Raw genomic sequence first — 22,879 nt, 5'->3', positions numbered from 1 at the left:
TACATGTCTTGAGCTTCTCATTTGTCTAAAAGCCAGTCATCAAATATAATAATACTTACATTAAAAAATGCTGTTTTAATAAATCAAGATGCAAATTGTACAATTAACTTGGTTTATAATAGTAGTAGTATTAAGTCATTCAACACGTTGACATTCATGGTTTTCATCCATCACATTCATTTTATGCTGTTTTTGCCACTATATGTGAAGAAGAGAAAGAGAAATAAATCTATTTCCAAATTAAAATGGAAAATCAGTTGGCTTTCTCAATTTTTATTAAGGTATGGACTAACGAGGTCCATTTATCATTTCAGAATGACTAAAGGTAGTTTGATCGGCACCACTGTGCCTATTCTCAGACATAGCGGAGAATGACCTACTTGTGTGGATCTGGTACTGGAGCAGCTGAAGGTCACCAGTTTGCATTCAGAATTTATATGAGTTATAAATGATATCTAAATTGTTGTATATCAATTAATGTAATTATTCAATACTTAGTATAAAATTAACTTACCTAATAGTAAATAATTTCTGCAGTAATCAACAATTAAAAATCTTGAGCGTTATCTTTTTTTCCCCTGTTTTGGATTGATAGGTTCACAACATCATGTTTAATATGTTGTATATCATGATTTTGCTTTATGTTCTTGTTACAGCTTACTGGTGTTTTGGCAATATATGCAGTGCAGTGCATTTAAACTCTGAAATGGCATTTTGCACCCATTATTAACATATATGTACTGTGCTACTGAGATTGATTTAATAATATGCTTCAGTTTCTTCATATCACTGTTCCTGAGTTTGACAAATAGCAGTGCATATAACTTCAGCTAGTAAGATCCTCCTAGAAATGTGGGGGTAATATTGTTATAATTGATTTTTATCAGGAATCCTCATCAGTGTTAATACAATGTAAATTTGAGAGAAGCGACAGAACTGTCAGTTCTTGGTGTTTTGTAAACACAAAAACATATTATACTTTTTTACCCTTCTGTTACATAGATCTAACATCTTTGATGGTTCAAGAAAGTCAAGCAATCCAGGTCATTCTGTGCATGGTAAGATGAAAATAAGCAAAGTGAGTTCCAGGAAGCATGGTCGAGGGAACAAGAAGGGAGTCAAGCCTGAAGCAAATGCTAAGATCGAGCACTGTAATGCAGCCATAGTTGGAAAAAATACCCTGCTCTGAACATTGTAGGTGCTATTAACTATGTGCAAGTGGTATTGACAACTTGCCCAACCACATTGCCACGGGAAAGGGCAGATTGGAAGATTGATTATGTGATTGATCACCAGACATTGTGGTACGGGGGCTGGAAACAGTACTTTAACATGAGCATTACACTTAGCAGTAAAAGTAATATGTTTTGGGATGCCTGTTAGAATACATACCCATGGACCAATCAAAACATCGGAAATTACAGGGTGCCTGTACAAGTGCCTTTTAAAACAGTATGCACTTTGCAGAAGATACAGTGCCAAAAAGGATGGAGAACCCCAGGTTAGTCCATATTCTTGTATATTTTATCTAATATGTAATTTGATTTTCATGAAAGTCTTAATTTGATTTTTTAATTAAAACTATCCAACAGTAAATATCCTTGTGTGAATAAATATGCTGGCACCTCCTTGAGTAGCAACTTATATGTTTCTTGTAACTGTTTTGCATTTCTTGCATGAGAATTTAGGACCATTCTTCCTAAAATAACTGCTTCAAGTTGGTGACATTTGAAGGTTTCCTTGCAAGAACACTTTGTTACAGGTCCTGTTGTACAGTTTCAATGGGTTAGGATTACTTGTCCAAGCCAAAATGCAAAATTGCTTCTTCAGCCATTCTGTGATGTATTTGCTTGTGTGTTGAGGATCATTTTCTTGACTCACTTTTGTAGCTTAGCTGATTGTATCAATGGCCTTACATTGCCTCCAGAATTTTCTGATGCAGCAAAGGATTCATGGGTTTGTCGAGGATGAGGAAAGCACCCCACAACCATGATATCCCCACCACCATGCTTGATGGATGAGTGTTTGGTTTTCGCCACACAAAACATTTCTAACTGGTAAAAAAAACAAAACACTTTGATCTGTGAGTCTACTGAACATTCTTCAAGTTGTCTTGTGGATCATCGAGGTATACTTTGGCAAACTTGAGATGGGCAGAAGTGTTCTTTATAGAGAGTCATTTCCTGATGGTTGAGGCATTAACACTGAAAAGACCAATATTAAATATGTTTTTGTTTATAGACTGATCGTGGATGGAAGGAGACCCAGATCTTTAAATACTGGCTTGTAAACCTTGATGAGCATCAACTATTCTGATGAGATTTATGAGCATCAACTATTCTGGTTCTGAGGTCTTATGAAATCTCATTTAATCAAGACATGACATTTTTACACTAACATGTATGGTAAAGGAAAAATTCACAAATTTTCTGACCATTCTATGGGACATGGCAATACAAACTCCTTTATTTTTCACTTATTTCGCACTTATTTTATTTGCTCAATTTTTACCTCATAAGCCATTTCATCTCAATAAAACATTGACAACACCAATAACGGTTACTTGTTGTGTTGGAAAACATCAACATTCATGTATCAGAATCAATCAGTATTGAATGAAATTTGATATGTTCAAAACACTTTCAAAGATGAATTATTGGGAATAAAAATCACTTGTTTAAGTGCTCCTATTGCTTAAACCAGTGGAAAGTGCAATTTCTGTGCATTTCTGGCTCTAATGATTGTACTTAGTCACTCAGACAGTGTCAGCAGCAGATTAATACATCCTGGATGAACATAATATCTTGCTGAGGTTTTCTGTGTCATACATGTCTGTCACCTTATTCTTTCAATTTGATTTGTCAAGAAAAAGTCTTGGAAACAATATCAGGTTTTTGTTGTGGATTTCCTAACCCAATCAGACCACACATGAACTCCAGAGTGGTGCTAAATGTAGTTTAGCATTCAATATCTAGAATGTATTCTCATTAATTCCAGTTCCATTCAATCCAATTCCAATTCAGTTCCCATTCCAATTAGTGACATACAGTAAACCTGCAGTGTAATGGATTAATGGGGGGAGGGGTTTCGCTTATTGCTGGATGTCTGTTAAAACATGTACAACATTTTATTTCAGCCCCAAAACACTCTTACAGTATATGAGAAAAAAATATACCTGGATCTTTTGACTTACTGTATTTTTTAAATAATTTTGATCAAAACAGTGAATGAAAATTGTTCTTCTGTACTTTTATAATAAATATACAAGCTCTTTATTTCATGTGTTGCTTAAGCATATGAAACATAACCAACACCCAAAGTATGCAAATGACCTAGCTCTGTAGGGGACCATTAATATTCCTGAATTTTAAGCCTATGTACAGTAGTATTAATCTTTACACTATTTTATAACTTGTACATTTTACAGAGATCTTGATATATTATTAACATTTTAGTGTTTTTTTTAGTTATTTAAAAAAATTAACTGAAGCATACAAAACAATTTACCTTCTCCTATAGAGTACAATTGATAGCCATGGAATCACTGTACACTTAAATATCACTTTTCTGGACACTCCACTCAAAGCATTTTACAGGTAATGGGGACTCCTCTCCACCACCACCAATGTGCAGCATCCACCTTGATGATGCGACGGCAGCCATAGTGCGCCAGAACACCCACCACACACCAGCTATCAGTGGGGAGGAGAACAGAGTAATAAAGCCAATTCTTTAGAATATTTTACATTAAATGTATTTTACAACTCATTTATATTTTTGTTTCCACTAGTTTGCTCTATTTTTAAGAATAAAACTTTGCCCATTATTGTGGAGAAAGTCCAGTATTTCTGATTTTATAGACAAAATTCCCCTTTAGCAAATTGTTCCATTAAATCTAAAGTCCTTTAAAGCGAATTCTGTTAAACTCACTCAAAATGTCTAGTGTGCATACCATAAAAAATCACCCTACAGTTGCCAACAACACAGGATAAGGTATTTGCAGGTTGGACTCTGAAACCAAAATTGTAAATATCTATCTATACTAGTTGAAAAAGACATCATGTACAAGTTCAGTACACTTACCCACTTTTGGAATGCAAAGGTCGGTACTAAATCTTGCATCACTGGTAAGAATGTTGATAAGAAAGTGAACACCATGCCAAAAGATGGTGTAACAGATGATGGCTCCTAAATGCATGGAAATTTTAGCTTTTTTACCCAACTACACCATCTAGTAATTTTAAGAATTTTAAGCCTTATGGAAGCCTTTTCTGCCTCCAACAGGTTTCTTTTTATCTCCCAGAACCATAAGTGCACCCACAACCCAGACAAGATACTCATCCTTTAGAATAGTCAATTTATTAAAGTCTATTAATCTTCCCATCACACAAACGTATCTCCAAAACACAACAATTTCTCAAGTGTCTGAGCAAGAACCTTTGCTCAATGAGAAGCCCCAGAACAAGGAAAGACAAAAGCACCAACCTTATAGAGACACTGGACATTCTATGCAAATGTAACGCAACAGGGGCTCAGGCGGGCGCCCTTACTGCATTAGGTCAGCCCCCCACTGTAGGGGGCTTGAACCTGGGACTCCTGCATCTCTCTGGACCCAGCCCAGTGAGCCAAAGAGAGATCTCTCTACAGCCCAGTAGCTGTAATCCTGCTATTACAGGGTAGGGCGGTGACGTCACCTGCTCTGGTACGCCGGCTCTTACATAGTACCTGTCGGCCGTAAGCATTACACAAACTTCAGGCCAAAAACATCCTTAACACCTGTTACACTCATTTTTTCACTTTGTTACAATAGATGTTTATACTTATTGGATGATGAATTGAATGCCAGGGTACAAGTGGGAGCCATGTCAGCATGCAACTGCAGGGGAACAAGTAGAAGTTAATTCCACACTAAAAAGCAGAAAGAAATAAATACCATATTCAAGCCATGGAGGCATGAAGAAAAGAACTCACATCACTCTACAGCTTACTTTTATGACCCATTGAATGTTGACTTTTTAGTCTCTGGCATTAAAAACTGATAGGAAAAAACAATATGAGAAGTATGTACTCACTATGGCTGAGTATTTAAACTGAAAGGTGTTTCTCCAAGAAAATGTTTTACAGGTTATGAAATACAGACAGAAGAAAAAGTAAAGCAGACTACCAAATTATAGAATATGCATTACAAACCAGGCAAGCTTCCATCAAGAATGCTCCACAGTCAGAACAAACAAAAAGCTTCCAACCAATATACAGGAGTGTCGAGTGCTCTTGTTGAAGACTTAAATAGACTAATATGTAAATAACTGAGACTCCTCCTCCATACTTTTTCTAATAAGTACTGTATGTTAGGATATCTAAGCATTTATGCAGATGATGTTTAATAATAATAATAATAATAATAATAATAATTAATTGCTTACACTTATATAGCGCCTTTCTGGACACTCCACTAAAAGTGATTTACAGGTAATGGGGACTCCCTTCCACCACCACCAATGTGCAGCATCCACCTGAATGATGCGACGGCAGCCATAGTGCGCCAGAATGCTCACCAGACATCAGCTATCAGTGGGGAGGAGAGCAGAGTAATGTAGCCAATCCATAGAGGGGGATTATTAGGAGGCCATGATTGGTAAGGGCCAATGGGGAAATTTGGCCAGGACGCCGGGGTTACACCCCTACTCTTTTTGAGAGACACCCTGGGATTTTTAATGACCACAGAGATTCAGGACCTCAGTTTTACGTCTCATCCAAAGGACGGTGCCTGTTTACAGTACAGTGTCCCCGTCACTATACTGAGGCATTAGGACCCACATGGACTGCAGGGTGAGCACCCCCTGCTGGCCCCACTAACACCTCTTCCAGGAGCAACCTTAGTTTTTCCCAGGAGGTCTCCCATCCAGGTACTGACCAGGCTCACACCTGCTTACGTAGCTTCAGTGGGCTGCCAGTTGTGAGTTGCAGGGTGATATGGCTACTGAATACTTATAAATACTTATTTTGCCTTTACTGTGCTTTATTTTTACAAGCATTGGCAAAGTTGTAAATAGTTTAAATTTCAATTGTCTTTTGTTCTTCTTCATGTTGCCTTGTTTTTGTTGTATCAGGTCACTAAATTAAGATTGCCCGATACTAAAAAAAACTCAATCTTAATGTTGAGCAATGTAGACACTTAGAAAAAATATTTTTAAGATCTACAGTACACCAATAATGGCTCAAATTCCAAAATCACTGCTAGCTCTGTTTAGACACATTTCAAAGTATTAGTAACAGTAAGTGAAGCATTAACATGACTTGGCAAGAATCAAAAGCCTTAACCACTATTTTAAAAATATGTTTTGATAAAAATGTATGATGAAACATGATTTGTAATTCAATTTCACATTCCAAGGAAAATAACCTTTTCTTGATCTGAGGGATTTTAGGATTGTAAAATGGGATTTTTAAATTAAAGTAAATATTCTAATACAAAACATATTTTTGTACTGTATATTAGTGCAATACATACATTTTCTAAAACGTAGTTTTAATTATTTGAGTTTGGAATATCAGGATAACGTTTTTACCCTATTTTCGGTATTCTTGCTCTGTCATAGAAAAGAACTATCATCCCAGATTTATTGTGTCAATTCGGATATGTATTAGCAAAGGTATTTATGATGGTAAAATTTAATTTTGGGATTATACTCTATAGCTATTTTCTTTCTGTCTCATTATAGTCCTATGGGCATTCCGTCATCTGGTGTAGCCTATTTCCACGAATGTTTTAGTAAAGCACATCTGTTTCATTATTTTATATTTTGCTTGTTCTATTTTTGATGTTTAAAAAAAAACATTCGGACTCCCCAATCCCCCCCTCCCCCCAGGGAATGGGAGAAAAGCTTTTAGGAGGAAAAGGAACCAATCTTTTCTACTGCTCCGGAACATACAATCCTGATAGAGGGCGGAGTTGTTTAGCTTCAGAGGGGGAGACTTTAGCAATTACAGCAAAGGTCACTTGGTTGTGCGTCCTGCTGAGAATAGCAAGAAGCTGCTGTATTTCAGCAGAAAATTGGTTGCATTTTTTTTTTATTTCGCTGTTTTAGGATTCCAGTCGTTCCTTTATCATCATGGACCTGGAGAAGCTGCGAATGACCGGGGCTGGAAAAGCCATTGCCGTCCTAACTAGTGGGGGAGATGCTCAAGGTAGACAAATCTGCGTTGTTTAGCGAGCTATTTGAAAAATAAATAATAGATTCCAGCGCCTCTGATGAGTCGGTACAAATTCATCACCTAAGGACATATATATTCCTGTTGCTGATGATAAAATAATGAATCACACTTAATAGGTAAAAAATTATATGCTTTGTATTCATTACCATAACATTTAAAACATCTGTACGCAATCATTTTATGAATCAGTTTATAACATCACTTTATTAGCCCAAAACAATATCTTGCATTAGGAATTCGTCTTTTCGCATACTCCAGCTTGCTCTCCATGAGACACACAATCGATACAATTGATCGTATGCGTAGTTGTATTTTGCATAACTTAAGGCTGCATTTTAATTTATGTTTTATAATTTGGGAATTTTATGTGTGCATACATTATTTAGCAAGTATTCTATTAGCTTTTTGTTAGTTTATTTAGTGTGCACATGCGTTTGTGGCATAAAATATTTTTGAGAAGTGCACATTTATATTGGGGTTGGCTACGTCGTCCTGCACTTAACAGTACGTACACTTTTTACTGTCTCCTTTAAAACTTATTAAAAAAATGTTGATGAGATATCGTACACCCCTCGGCTCCATTTAATCCATTTAACTCTCACATGGTGTCCTACATCAACCTGCGCTATCGTGTGACGTACAGCACGAGGGGAGTTCCCCTGTACGTGCCCACAGTCAGGACTTTTGCAGAATGTAAAATGGAGAGTGGGGGGGACAAACGATTCTCAGACTGGCAAACACTGGATTTTAGATTTAAAATTCTAAATTATGAAAGACGGAGAGAAGGAGGGATAAACAGATACAGAAATTAGTAATATATACTTTATATTGTACAATCTTACTAGGTTACTGTTTGGATTGCTACATGTCATCTTTGGGTTTTCTCTTTATGATTATTTTATCTGTGCATAAGTCACACCGTCTGTTCGTTTGAATTATCTCAGTAAAGAATACATCAATGCATAGACCTAATTAACTTTAAAGTGTCTTTTATTGGCATTAAACCACTTCAATTAGCTATTTCTTGTTACAATGGATACAAGACTTTGTATGTGATCCAGAGTATGGAGCTTCTCCTATCCAGTTCACAGGTATTTAATAGTTAATGAAAGCTTTGCTCTTTTTATCTGTGGGCAAGTAAAGAACAAGTTATTGCTTGTTTGTGCTAAAGGCTCTGATCTGATCAAATTCATGCTGTAAGAGGTCTGTTAGAGCTGTCATTTACACTAAAAAGAACTGAGTTTCACATTCTGATTTTCTCTAGACATTTTGGTACATCAGCTGTTTTGTTCATGCGTCCTTCACTTCCTTTAGACGTTGTCCATTTTGTCTTGCATTTACCAATCTGACCTCAACTGGTTGCTAGGAAACAGTTGCCCTGAAAAGTGCCTTACAGAGGCACAGATGCAGGCATTCAGCTCCTTTTTTTTTCATTGGTAGATTTAATATTTGGATGTTGAAATGCTGTGTGGAATCAAAAGAAGAGTCTGTGAAGTGTTGAATGTTACCATAGAGTTTTCCTGCATGCTGGTATGAATATATTTAAAACTAAATATGCACTGTGTGATGCTGTTTGGAGTGGTAAACAGCAATGTGCTTGTGTAGGTGTCTTTCTGGGCAACAGACAAACCCCAGCACAAGCCATAAAGTTCAGAGTTTATTTTGAGGTTGTTTTTTTTTTTACATCATTGAGGAAAACACTAGCCACCATCAAAACAAAATAAGCAAAATGAAAATTTAGCTCTTTGTTGAACTCCTTGCTAACTCATATTCATATAGCTCTTTACTACCAAGCCGGGCAGTAGTGGTTACTCACACAGTCTACATGGCAGTCCCACACAGGGTGTGGTGCCTCCTGGCCGTAGTCCCACACAGAGTACATCGTTTGGTTGGCTGCAATTCACTCCCTTCCACTCACCACACTGTACTGCCAATATTCGTCTAATAAAGACTGTGTGAGGGCACACCATCTCCCTGCTCTGGATTGCCAGCAGCGCCCATAACATGGCTGACAGGTCCAGCTGGCCATCTTGGCAAGGGCAAAAAAAAGAACTGAGTGCGATACTTTCTGTGGGACACATATCTCACAAATCTATTAAACTATAGGGTTTATCCTGCACGTCTGATATCAGAATGGCTTAACTACAGCATTCTTTAAAATAATTTTTTGATAGTCTGAGGATGTCTGGGCTCCCCAGCCTAAGCTGTTGGATATGGCACTTGTCAGTTTTGAAATGATTTATCTTATTAACGTGATTGTTAAAGCTTCTAGTCATCTCATGTTCACACTTGGTGTACAGAATGCTCTCTCTCGAGTAGGAGTATCTTTACTGTTTCTTAATACTATTACATTTAAATGACATCACTGCCCTCCCTCCACACTTTGTTCCCCTCTTTTAAATGTTTTATGCAACATACTTAGCACCTTATTTTTCAGTAATTGATTCTTTGGATATACAGTATTTAGTGCCTTTCATCCCAATCGATCCCAGTGGCCTTTATATATAGGAGTCAACTGACTTTATTCACCGACCGGGTGACATAAGATAGCCATTATGTACCAGCATCCCCACTATACAGCAGAGGAGACAGAGAAATGAATTAAGGGGGGAGGGCTTAAGGAACTCAGTTAGACTTTTGGTGGTTCTTGTAACACTAGTAGTTATTGTTAACAATTTTTGAAAAAAAAGGTAAATGTGTCTCAAGCTGTCATTCTTGTGACCAAACATCTTCAGGTACAGACATAACGTATCTTTTTGTCATTGCAGGGATGAATGCAGCTGTCCGAGCTGTAACACGGATGGGAATATTTGTAGGAGCCAAGGTCTATCTCATTTATGAGGTATGTTTTTTTTGTTAAGTGGTGTAAAGGTCTTTTCATGGTTTATAACTTCTATAGGGGCTTCATCATTGGTGCAAGAATGCCATGTTTGGATGCAGATTAATTTGAGTTTTCTTGAATCTGATATTACTGCACTGTTTCATTCGAACCCATTGGGGTTATGCTAATATTTGGATTGTTAAAGTTTAAAGCTTAATATGTTATTCTTAATGTTATTGTTAAGATGATATTACACAAAAATGTATCACTTTGTATTATTTTTTTTAATTAATATGAATAAAGTTTTGCCAAAATATAATTTATATTTATTTCCACGATTAATATGGACTATGTGCTTTTAAAAGACATCACAGGCCTAAAGGTATTTCTTAGTATGTCATAATAAGTCTAATAGCTCTGAAAAATAAAATTCCTCCTTTGCCCATTTAACAGTAGTTTAAATCTTGATTTTTCTTTCTTTTTATTTTATGAACTTGAGTTTCAAAGACTTTGGTTTATTTCCATGTCGTTGTTTCCCCTCTGGTTCTTTAATGGCAGTCTTCAATATACCACTTTGTCTGATTTGTATACATTTGTACTTAACTGGAGTCACATGCTGTACTTATTGTTTTATATGCAACTCATGCCTTGACTTCACAGATCTATTAACTGGCATTCAAACAAATTGTCTCTGTCGCACTGCAGGGTTACCAGGGGCTGGTGGATGGGGGTGACAACATTAAGTTGGCGAACTGGCAGAGTGTTTCCAACATCATACAGCTGGTAAGCCAGACATTCTCATGCGAGAACTGTAGTTGAATCAGAGTAAGACAGAAGCCCGTCAGTTTGAATTTTGAACTTACTGTGGTGAGCACCGTGATGAGGGGTTTTGGAGTCTCACAGTGTCGAATCTGTAGTAAAAATTAGCATAGGCTCTTTCCTGCCACCTCGCAATTAAATAGCTGTCTAAAGATGGCCCAAACAGCCCATAGTCCTTGTTCTCAAGAAATCCCTAGAATATTGCCAACTTTATTGATTTTTTTTAAAAGAGTTGTCTATTATGTAAATGCAGAGTTATATACAGTAAATCCTTCCACTTTTCTAGTACCTGCGGAGTGGACTGTCAAACCAGACCATTTAAATGAGCAGAAAAACATTGGCACGTTGTGAAGAAAGGATTAAAGCACCATGGGAATACAATCATACCACATTGTCCATCAGATAGATATCAATGCGGTATGACCTCATAGCAAGATATCAGTGATATCCAGGCTTGTTATATCCCTTTATCTGTTTTTTTTATAAAGGATTATAAACTAACACAATGACAATGAGACTTCTAATAAAGCTTAATCTTAGGCATTTCAGCTAAAAAACACAGTGTCTGGCAGATACCATGCACAACTAATTGGTCAGTTTAACTACAGCTAGTCTGAGATTTCTGCACAGCTCTTGAAATTCTGATGGCCATTCTTTATAGACTCTAATATCCAGACATCCATCCATTTTCTAACTGCTGAGGAGTCAGAGCCTATCCCGGCAATCAACAAGCGCAAGGCAGGATACACCCTGGTCTGGATGCCATGCCATCACAGGTCACACGCATACACAGACTAGCACACTCTCACACCAGGGCCAGTGTTACCAGAACCCAGTTAACCTACCAGTATGTCTTTAGACTGTGAGAGAAATGGGCACCCAGGGGAAAACCATGCGAATATGGGGAGAAAATACCAAATCCACACAGATAGCATCCCAGGTCTGGAAGTGAACCCAGGGCCCCAGTGTTACTTGATCACTGCTGTTTTCCTGATGTGGCAACCTCAATCATTCCATTGACTTGCAGAATGGGTTGGAAAATCAGGGAAGCAGGAAAAAAATACTCCTACAATAAATCTTATACCAATTTCCATTTATACAACCATGAGACTGACTAATAAGCCAGAATGATATCCAGGTTAGTTGCCATCCCTGTATTAGTTTCTTTACTGTGGAAAGACAGATTTATATTTGTGATGCCCTGGGATAAGATTAGATTTATTATAGCCATGAATGTCGGGATGAAGTGAGTCAGAAAGGGTGATTAAAGAGCAACTGTAGTGGATTAGAAGCTCTGCACTTTTTTTGCTGGAGTTTCATCACCATGATGTTATGCAAAGACTTCATGTGACGGAATGCACAATTTGGGAGCATTTGAAAATGATGCCTTTCTAATGTTTATGTAATTGGTAACAAGATAACCAGGGTTTAAAATCTAACTTGAGCTCAGCCAATTCTGACTGTTACTGCTTTCAGTCAGACTTCATAATGAAATGAGCACACATCAGGAATCCTTTGTCCTGTAGAAAAGGGTTATAAACAATTATTCCTTTTTAAGCTTGATGTCTTTGACTTGAATAATTACAAGGCAGCAAAACAGATGTTGTTTTGTTCTTTTCTGTTAAGGTCAGGTCCTTACAAATTTTGCTGTACTGACAAAGTTGTTTTGATCTATTTGAAGCCTTGCTTTCGTTGTCAAGATAATGTCCGCGCAAAACATAGTCTCTGCATCTCTGTGTTTCCAGTTGTCATGCATTTATTTCTGTATGACTAGTGTTTTTTAGCTCTTCCTCATTCTGTCTCTCCTTTTCTCTTTTTCTCCCCTGCCTTGTCTAGTACTGTTAAGGTTGATTATGAGCTGGTAAGGATCCTTTTGCTGCATGTGATTCTGGCTGTTTGACAGACAGTTGAGCTTTATATCATAATTGCTAAGGTTTATTCTCAGAATACAAATGGACTGCTTACTAAGGTAGTGTTAAACCTTTCACTACCTGCAGTTTTGTATCAATTGCAGCTAGAGGAATTTGAATTCTTTCAGCCTTAGATGTAGTTCTGTTCCTCATAACGTTTCATTCTTCTCATAAGATTTGTGTGAGGAACACTCCAGTTCCCTGGCTGCAGTCTGTCAGTATTTCACTTTTGGACAATGTATATTTGGACATTGGACAATTTAGGACCCCAAATAACACTCTTATCATAAATATACTGGGCATAAAAACATATCTGTGCATTTATGTTTTAGAAAAGTATATGCATTTTGATATTTTGATTTTGGATTAAATCATCTTGTTAATGAGAAAGTTGATTGTGCACAGTTGATGATGAAATTTAACCTGTTGAATCTCAAGCCTTCTTTGAATCAATAAAGAAAAACAAAGGAAGGTGATAATATGTGATAATCTTGCTTATCAAGAAAACATCTTAGTGCCTTAGATATTTTGGAGCACCACCTCTGGTGGATTTACTAGTAGTTTCACTGCTCTAGCAGTAAAACCAGGAGTTGTGTGGACTGCCTTGATTGGCACTGGCAACATTCAAGCAGGACATTGCCTCTCCTCATGCTGCTGGTGTAACAGTGGCTTTATTTTGAGATGAGAATGTAACAGTTATGTTGCTGATGCCCTACTCACCAGACTTGAGTCCATCGAACATTTGAGGGATAAGATGGGATGATTTGAGGCAAAAGACAACATCTTTAACCTTGTGCAAAGCATGTATCGCAGATATGCTTCTACTCGTGGCCACGCTTATGACTAACCTATGACTCCAGAGCCCCTGTTGATCAGTACTATTGATAACAAATGCTAATCGGCATAATGAATTTACCTACGCTGTGACTTTTTTAATGAAGAGACAGCATGCCTGCTACAAAACATTTCCTGATGATAGATAGCATTTTGAATGTTTTGCAGTTATGATTGACAAGCATTTTTGATACTCAGTGCAGTTTTGTTTTAACTGAATAACAGTTTGGAAGAGACTACTAGTCAGAAAATACAGGAAATCTTAAAACATCCTATCTTTTGCTTCAGATACTGACATTTCCTCCTGACTAACTGGTGCAGGGAGTCAGTCTCATTCTAGCTCGCTTTTCTTTTCCTTTTTAGAGTCATCCTTCATATGGTTAGATAACCAGCCTAGATTCTCTGGCACTAACTCATTGTTGCTTTTCAAGGGGGTGTACGTCTTTAGAATAAAATTGCCCATTGGCTCGGTTCTTTCTAAAGGCGGAGAAAAACTTGTCATACGAGGTTATGATCAGATGTTTTTGCTCAAGATCCTCAGCTGGCTCTCGTAGGTTTGACAAAGTTATGCATTTACAGTGCGCTTTGCAATTAATTACATGTACAACTAAAGTGAATTTGGTTTCCCACATTTTGTTATGAGTTTCCTGATTGTATGGTTTAAAATGATTCCATTGGTTCCTTCATAGAACACACCAAAGTAAAACTAATTTAAATGTTATGCATTGCAGAACTACCTTGAAATATTGTATGTAAGGGCATATTTTCACTGATAAGTCAGTGTGTGATCTCATAAAGCTGATTTTCTTTACAGTGGTTGTGTCATTGAAAATACAAAATCATTGAACAGGGATAAAGTTCCTGTTGCAACAGTGAGAACATGTCTGTGTGTTAAAGTTACTGGTAAAGTTACTATAGGCTTGTAAGGCATAACGATTGCTTCTTTAATGGGATTTCTGATTATAAGCAACCTTAATTGCAAAATGGCTTTTCAAGTGGTCTCCTTCATTTTCAGTTTGCTTATTCTTTCAGTATCATTGCTGACAATGTTAATTCTAGACAAACATGAGTGCATTTTGTATCAGATTGTCTTTTTGCTGATTGTTTGCGAGTGGTAGCTCATCTTGTATGGTAGCCCTGCTCCTGGGGATCCCAAATCCATTTTGCCTTTACAGGTCATCTTGAATGTTTTGTTTTTAACGATTAGAAACGTTTTTATGTTATTTAGCAATTAAGGAAGCATTTTGTTCATTTCAAATGAACTCTGCATTATGTAATTTAAACATGCAACTTCTTATATTATCACTGATTAAATTGTTCCATTTAATTAAATCAGATCTGAAGAAACTGGTGATTTAGTGGCAACCATTAAAACCTGCTGGGGTTGTTATCGGCTCTCTAGGACCAGATTTGAAAATCCCTGTTATACTATGTCTATGTGCTACAATCCTGAAAACTATTATATCTAGACATTATTATATCTAGAAAATGGCACCACTTGAGCATTATATACTTATTAATGAGCACAGTTACCAATGTTTCATTCTCTATAGAGAAAACAAACATCATTTAATTTACAGGTCTTTATCAAGATTGTCCTAGTTTAAGTGATATTTATTATCTAATATTGAATGGAAGGACTGTTTTGAATCAGTCGTTGCTGACATTACATCCCTTCTTTACATTCATGTTACATGTACATAGACATAGATTCTAACACGTAATGACCTCAAAATTTGGACCTGAGTAGTCACAGTAGAAACACTGCCATTATCCACCACAACTTAACATAACCAACTATGAGCCAAGGATGACCTGATCTGTGGAACATTCGCTTTCACTGGCAAACTGTACTTAACTACAAATCTAAGAGGTTGTTTGCAGAACCTGCTGTTTTTGTACACTGTAGATTTTTTTCCTAGAAATTCTAGTGGTAAATAAAGAAGCAGAATACAATTTATATGTTTGTAAATATTTGTCAGTATCTGCAAGGTGGAGATATTAACTTTCCATTCCCTTATCATTGAGGAATGGAATGTTAACAGTCTCATGGCTGCTGTTTAATTGATGTAGGGGTTTGTTACTTGGAAGTATTTTAGATTTTAGTGTTATTCACTTGCAATGTAACACTAAATGTTACAATGTTAAATTAAAATGTTTTTAATGTCGCATAGAAATAGCACTACCCTTAACAAGATTCTTTTCTAGATGTTTTTAATACAAACCATCAGATTTTACTAATATAGCAACTTTTAATTAACTTGAAATAAAACCCTCTTGAAGAACAACTGCTGTCCTAAGCGCTCACCTTGTTCTTGAGTTCTATTTCCCTTTCCCTGACTATGTTTTTTTGTTTTGCTTATCTGCCCAGGGAGGCACTGTCATTGGCAGTGCCCGCTGCAAAGCATTCACCACCCGGGAAGGGAGGCTGGCAGCTGCCTTCAACCTGGTGCAGCGTGGTATCACCAACCTGTGTGTGTGTGGGGGAGACGGCAGCCTCACAGGAGCCAACATCTTCAGGACCGAGTGGAGCGGGCTGCTGGCAGATCTGGTGAAATCTGGTGAGGTGGATCGGACATTCATCAATGGGCCTAATGCACTGATTGAGGAGGGTACAACAGATGTGTCTACAAAGAACAGGCACCCCTAATCACACTGGCACACAGGTGCTACTGGGGCTCTGCCTATGGCTCATTTGGATATTTTTAATTCCAGCACAAGATTACAACTAGAAACTCTGGTGTTTTTTGGGGTTGAAAATGTAAAAGAGAAAACACAATATAAACTTTTTGTTCTGTGTTTCACCACTTTCATAGTTGTGCTATTGGGATCAAAAAACAGAATTGGATGTGGATCATGAAGAGATGTTGGAAGTGTGTCAGGAACATGATGTGTTACTTTTGATCTGCTGCTTGTGCAGCACATGTGTTGACTTGGGTGAAAGAGTGCGACTGCAGTTCACCACCAGTTTTGCTTTAAATGTGCAGTGATGGGAAATATTAAAGAAAGACAGAGAGGGCTTGGAGTGGTGCTGAACTGATTTTATGAATAACAAAAGATGTTTAAGGACTGTTCAGACAAACTTAATTGCTTTCATTTTAGTGGCTATGGGGTTAACGTGTCAAAATTAAACCAAGATGGTGTCTGACTGCCATTTTGTTCTTGAACATCAAACTACAAATGTCATAGGAACAACTACACAGATTGACTTGAGAATGATAGGGTTTCTTTACACAAAAGACAGTTTTAGATTTGAAGTACATATGATGAAGTAATACTTTTATATCCCAAGTGTGTCACATACTATAGTTTCTGAAATAATCTAAACCAGTTAGCAAAGCATTGCAAGTAGTCTAGTCTTGAAGAGATGTCTTGAAGCAGGAACACCTCTATTTGAACAAAGTGGGTTAAATTATTAGGATATGCTATGGTTATCAAAATTATTCACCACCCTTGGATTTTTATTTACATTTTATTGTGTCATTATACATTATATATATATGGAATCATAATGTATTTAACAGGGAGTTTTTACTCTTTAATGTTAAAGTGAAACCAAAATTCAACAGATCTTCCTAAATTAAATATAAATAGAAAATTACTTTTGTATAAGTATTCTCCCTCTTTGAGACAGTATTTGGTTGTGGCATGCAGAAATTACAACCATAAGTCTTCTTGAATACATTTCTACCAAATCTGCACATTTGAACACTGCAATTTTCGCCTATTTTTGTTTGCAAAATTGCTTAAGTTCTCATAGGTTAAATGGAAACTGTTGCAGCAATTTTCATCTCCTGCCACAGATTCTTGATTGGATTGAGGTCTGGGCTTTGACTGGGCCACTCCAGAACACTGACGTTTTTCTTTTTGCACCATTCCAGTGTGGCTTTGAGAGTATGTTTTGGGCCATTATCCTACTGGAAGATTAATCTTTTCAGATCTGGCTTGTCTTTTGATCTCACTTCTTAATTGAACCAAGTAATTGGATAAGGAGTTAAATCATCTGTATTTTCCAGGTCTTAAATAGTTGCTAATTTAAAATAAATGTCAATTTACAGGACCTCAAGCTATTATTATACTCAGATACTATTTGCAGTAGTTCAGGTGGGTAGCTGCGTCAGCATGCGTAGCCTGCAAAGGAACAAGTAATAGGTTTATTCCATGCTGAAAAGAGAAGAGAAAAAATGCAACATTTCAGCTTTGAAGCCTTCTTCAGGTGTCACACGGGTCTTCACACCTGAAGAAGGCTTCACAGTTGAAACGTTGTTTTCTCTCTTCTCTTTTCAGCATGGAATAAACCTATTACTATTTGCAATGTTCTACACACCTGCATTTTTTTGCAATTACTTTTCTACAACCTAAATATTTGTAGGTTTCAGATGCCCCATCAAAACTCTAGACACAACTCTTGGCACATTTGCATACTGCTTCTCATTAGTAGATATGACTGGGCATATTTCATCATGTTTATGTCTGTGTTGGCAGGTAGGATCACAGAAGCCATGGCACAACAGTACAAACACCTGAACATTGTGGGGTTGGTGGGCTCCATTGACAATGACTTCTGCGGAACTGACATGACCATTGGGGCCGACTCTGCCCTACACAGGATCATGGAGGTCATTGATGCCATCACTACTACAGCGCAGAGGTCAGACGGTCATTTGAAAAAATCAAAGCCAAATCAAAGCTTTTAATGTTATGCAGCTGTATTCCATTTTTAAGTGTAATATATTTATTGTATTCATCTGAAATTTTAATAACAATGGTTTCATATAATAATTGGAGTGTTCCTTCAGACACATTTGAATGTAAGTTCATCTTTGTGACCCACACCTGCAAGTCTGAACTCCAAGAAATATATTTTTTTGGTGTCTTTATGATGAACTTATCATTTTTTGTTCTGTAAAGGTGGTACATGGTATTTCTTGATGATGTGTTTTAAGATCGGTTCTACTTCTTTTATTATGGAGTGTAAGTACTGATATTTTAATCAAATCCAAATGTTCATTAGCTTTCTTTTCTTTAATTTCCTTATTTCAGACTTCATCATTAAATCCAATTTAAATGAATGTAGTATAAATGCAGCCAATACTTAATGAAACACTTCGAAAACCGACAGTATAAATTACTTTGAATATACATTTGTTTTAAAATTACACAGTTTAATTAGAATTTAGAATAATCTATAGACAAAATTATTATAAATGTATTCCAATTAAACTTTTAGTTAGACCTGTGCAGGTTCCACTGATTTTCATTTTTTGTCAGTTTTTCTCAACATTGTTTAGCAAATAATCTCAGTCCCCCTCTATTGTACCCTTTGACAAAAGCAGGCTGTTTCTCAATTTCCACAGTAATGGAACTGCTCCTCAGCTTGGTTTGTAGCTCAGTGTGTAATGTAATTGCTAGATGGTGAGTTGTTGGTTACTGCCATTTTGTGACAGAATGAAGAGAGATGCTTTACCGTTGTGCTTTCAGAATTATTTCCTGGTTGTTTTGTTCTCTGATTACCTTTAGAAATGTCCAGATTTGCTCTCCATTTAGCACAGCAGTTAGATGTCATTCTGAAATTTTCCTCCTAGCTATTCATTGGTTGAGTTTCTCCCATGCACTCATTTAAGATAAGCACTTAGGAAAAAATTGCTGAATTGACTCATGGAATTCAGTTTTCCATACAAAAGCATTGGCTTGATGACGAGCTTGTCATAAGATGTTTAATGTAATGTACCTCCTATTTTTACTACTTGTGCTTGAGAAATAAAGCTTGTATTTCACTCTTTACAAGCTGTCATCTGTCATCCATCTTTTCCACCCTCCCTCCTACACAACGGAATATTTTGTGTAGGACACAGGATAAATAAACTAATTGTTTTCTCGCACTATCTTTGAAAAATTCAATTTTAACTTTAAATCTATATTTAAACAATTAAGTTACAGTAACCAGACATTTCCTGTTCATTTCCTGATATTGTTGATTTGTCTTGTAGTCACCAGCGCACCTTTGTCCTGGAAGTCATGGGGCGGCACTGCGGGTGAGTCTTTATTGGGCCTCCATGTCTGTTCTTATCCTGTGAACATTGAACAGGTCTATAAAGCTGTGGACATAGAAAAAAAAGTAACTACCCTTTGTCAGTAAAACCAAGTGTTTAAGTCCTTTAGAAACAACTAGTCTTTAAGATATACCGTAAAGAGAATTGAGGATACCTCTGGCTCTAGGCGGCTAATTTCAGTAAAGCTTGGTAACTTAACTAAGCCCAAGCATGAAGAAATCCCAAATATTTTTTGATGAATTTTGGAAGGAAATCTCATCAGTAGCTCTATTGCGAGTGTGTGTTTGTGTCTGTGTGTGCCCTGTGATGGACTGGCGTCCCATCCAGGTGGTATCCTGTCTGTTGTTTGGCAGGATAGGCTATGGCTCCCCCACGACACAGTATTGAATAAAATGCTTAGAAAATTAAGTAACGGAGAAAAGGACAGTTACACTTTACTTTCTAATACTGGAGATGATACTTTTGTACTTTTACTTGAGTAGTTTTCTGGAAGGGATCTTTTTGTGAGTTACTTATTTTTAGAATTAACAATACTTTTACTTGAGTAACATTTGGTTACTTTTTATATCCATGGTTTTAACTAAAATAAAAGATACCATCACAACACTGCAAACTAGAGCTTAAAATGCAATGCGCAAGTAAAAAATGACCAAGTTGTCAGTGTTCAAATGCAAAAGGATTTGTTGCAGCAATTTTCTAACCTTTGATAATGATAAGAACTGCTCTGGCTTCATTGATGGTTGTTGATGCACTGTTGACATTCATACTTGTGTCCTGCTTTCAGGTACCTGGCTCTGGTGTCTGCTTTGGCATCTGGAGCTGACTGGCTCTTCATCCCTGAGGCACCTCCAGAAGAAGGCTGGGAGGATCATATGTGTGCCCGACTGGGAGAGGTAGGAGAGCCTGCGATTGCCACCCGCTGTGGGCAGTTCTGATCATTGGGCCTAAAACCCTGTGTCATAGATGTCTAATCTATTCATGTAATTTGGAAAACAAATGAATAATTCCTTATACTTATATAGTGTTTTTCCAGACTCTTTGCTCAAAGCTCTGTACAGTTAATGGGGACTCCCCTCCACCACCACCAATGTGCAGCATCCACCAGGATGATGCGACAGCAGCCATATTGCTCCAAAATGCTCACCCACACATCAGCTATTAGTCGGGAGGAGAGCAGAGTAATGAAGCCAATTCAGAGATGGGGATTATTATGAGGCCATGATTGGTAAAGACCAGGAGGAAGTTTGGCCAGGATACTGGGGTAACACCCTTTTTAATTACTACGAACAGGGGCATTAGGACACACACGGACCACAGGGAGAGCGCTTGCAACTGGTCTCACTAACGCCTCTTCCACCAGCAACCGTAGCTTTCCCAGGTATCCCAGCCACGTACTGACTAAGCTCAGACCTGCTTAGCTTCAGTGGGTTGCCAGTAGTGAGTTGCAGGGTGGTGTAGCTGCCAACAAATTGTAGGTACTGCAGCCCACATGGATGGTGTTGTGTGACACTGGGTTAGTGTTAATGCTGCATTTTTGTGGGAGCATGGGGTCATAATAGGATCTTTGAATGTGCGGGTCTTGGCAAACAGACACCAAAACACAGCTACAAGGTATAAATAGTGCTCCTTATTTGCAGGATATACAGTGCCTTGCGAAAGTATTCGGCCCCCTTGAACTTTTCAACCTTTTGCCACATTTCAGGCTTCAAACATAAAGATATCAATTTTTTATTTTATGTGAAGAATCGCCAACAAGTGGGACACAATTGTGAAGTGGAACGAAATCTATTGGATTTTTGATACTTTTTTAACTAATAAAAAAATGAAAAGTGGGGCGTGCAAAATTATTCGGCCCCTTTACTTTCAGTGCAGCAAACTCACTCCAGAAGTTCAGCAAGGATCTCTGAATGATCCAATGTTGTCCTAAATGACTGATGGTGATACATAGAATCCACCTGTGTGTAATCAAGTCTCTGTATAAATGCACCTGCTCTGTGATAGTCTCAAGGTTCTGTTGAAAGCGCAGAGAGCATCATGAAGACCAAGGAACACACCAGGCAGGTCCGTAATACTGTTGTGGAGAAGTTTAAAGCCGGATTTTGATACAAAAAGATTTCCCAAGCTTCAAACATCCCAAGGAGCACTGTGCAAGCGATCATCTTGAAATGGAAGGAGTATCAGACCACTGCAAATCTACCAAGACCTGGCCGTCCCTCTAAACTTTCAGCTCAGACAAGGAGAAGACTGATCAGAGATGCAGCCAAGAGGCCCATGATCACTCTGGATGAACTGCAGAGAACTACAGCTAAGGTGGGAGAGTCTGTCCATAGGACAAGAATCAGTCTTACACTGCACAAATCTGGCCTTTATGGAGGAGTGGCAAGAAGAAAGCCATTTCTCAAAGATATCCATAAAAAGTCTCGTCTAAAGTTTGCCACAAGCCACCTGGGAGACACCCCAAACATGTGGAAGAAGGTGCTCTGGTCAGATGAAACCAAAATCGAACTTTTTGGCCACAATGCAAAACGATATGTTTGGCGTAAAAGCAACACAGCTCATCACCCTCAACACACCATCCCCACTGTCAAACATGGTGGTGGCAGCATCATGGTTTGGGCCTGCTTTTCTTCAGCAGGGACAGGGAAGATGGTTAAAATTGAGGGGAAGATGGATGCAGCCAAATACAGGACCATTCTGGATGAAAACCTGTTGGAGTCTGCAAAAGACCTGAAACTGGGACGGAGATTTATCTTCCAACAAGACAATGATCCCAAACATACAGCAAAATCTACAAAGGAATGGTTCACAAATAAACGTATCCAGGTGTTTGAATGGCCAAGTCAAAGTCCAGACCTGAATCCAATCGAGAATCTGTGGAAAGAGCTGAAAACTGCCGTTCACAAACGCTCTCCATCCAACCTCACTGAGCTCGAGCTGTTTTGCAAGGAAGAATGGGCAAGAATTTCAGTCTCTCGATGTGCAAAACTGATAGAGACATACCCCAAGCGACTTGCAGCTGTAATCGCAGCAAAAGGTGGCTCTACAAAGTATTAACGCAAGGGGGCCGAATAATTTTGCACGCCCCACTTTTCATTTTTTTATTAGTTAAAAAAGTTTAAAAAATCCAATAGATTTCGTTCCACTTCACAATTGTGTCCCACTTGTTGGTGATTCTTCACATAAAATAAAAAAATTATATCTTTATGTTTGCAGCCTGAAATGTGGCA

The 22,879-nt window shown here is 37.7% G+C and overlaps 1 protein-coding gene across 3 annotated transcripts in view; it reads left to right on the top strand.

Moving 5' to 3' along the window:
- Positions 1–6,915: 6,915 nt before the first annotated feature.
- Positions 6,916–22,879, top strand: part of pfklb (phosphofructokinase, liver b) — a 29,326-nt gene continuing 13,362 nt past the window's right edge. The window contains exons 1-8 of one of the 3 annotated variants that reach the window (XM_069196458.1): positions 7,172–7,188; positions 9,984–10,057; positions 10,742–10,819; positions 12,692–12,716; positions 15,971–16,160; positions 18,085–18,250; positions 19,590–19,634; positions 20,437–20,545. In XM_069196458.1, coding sequence (XP_069052559.1) covers positions 10,053–10,057; positions 10,742–10,819; positions 12,692–12,716; positions 15,971–16,160; positions 18,085–18,250; positions 19,590–19,634; positions 20,437–20,545 — 618 coding nt within the window. In that variant the 5' untranslated portion in view covers positions 7,172–7,188; positions 9,984–10,052. Of the gene's footprint in view, positions 7,189–7,242; positions 7,332–9,983; positions 10,058–10,741; positions 10,820–12,691; positions 12,717–15,970; positions 16,161–18,084; positions 18,251–19,589; positions 19,635–20,436; positions 20,546–22,879 lie in introns of those variants that run through there. The other 2 variants (XM_006636657.3, XM_015359292.2) reach the window with 2 other exon arrangements.

This window comes from Lepisosteus oculatus, chromosome 12 (assembly GCF_040954835.1).
Source record: "Lepisosteus oculatus isolate fLepOcu1 chromosome 12, fLepOcu1.hap2, whole genome shotgun sequence".
In the NCBI taxonomy this organism is placed as follows: domain Eukaryota; kingdom Metazoa; phylum Chordata; class Actinopteri; order Semionotiformes; family Lepisosteidae; genus Lepisosteus; species Lepisosteus oculatus.
The sequence above is the reverse complement of the archived record's forward strand: the minus strand, read 5'-3'. Positions and strand labels throughout refer to the sequence as shown.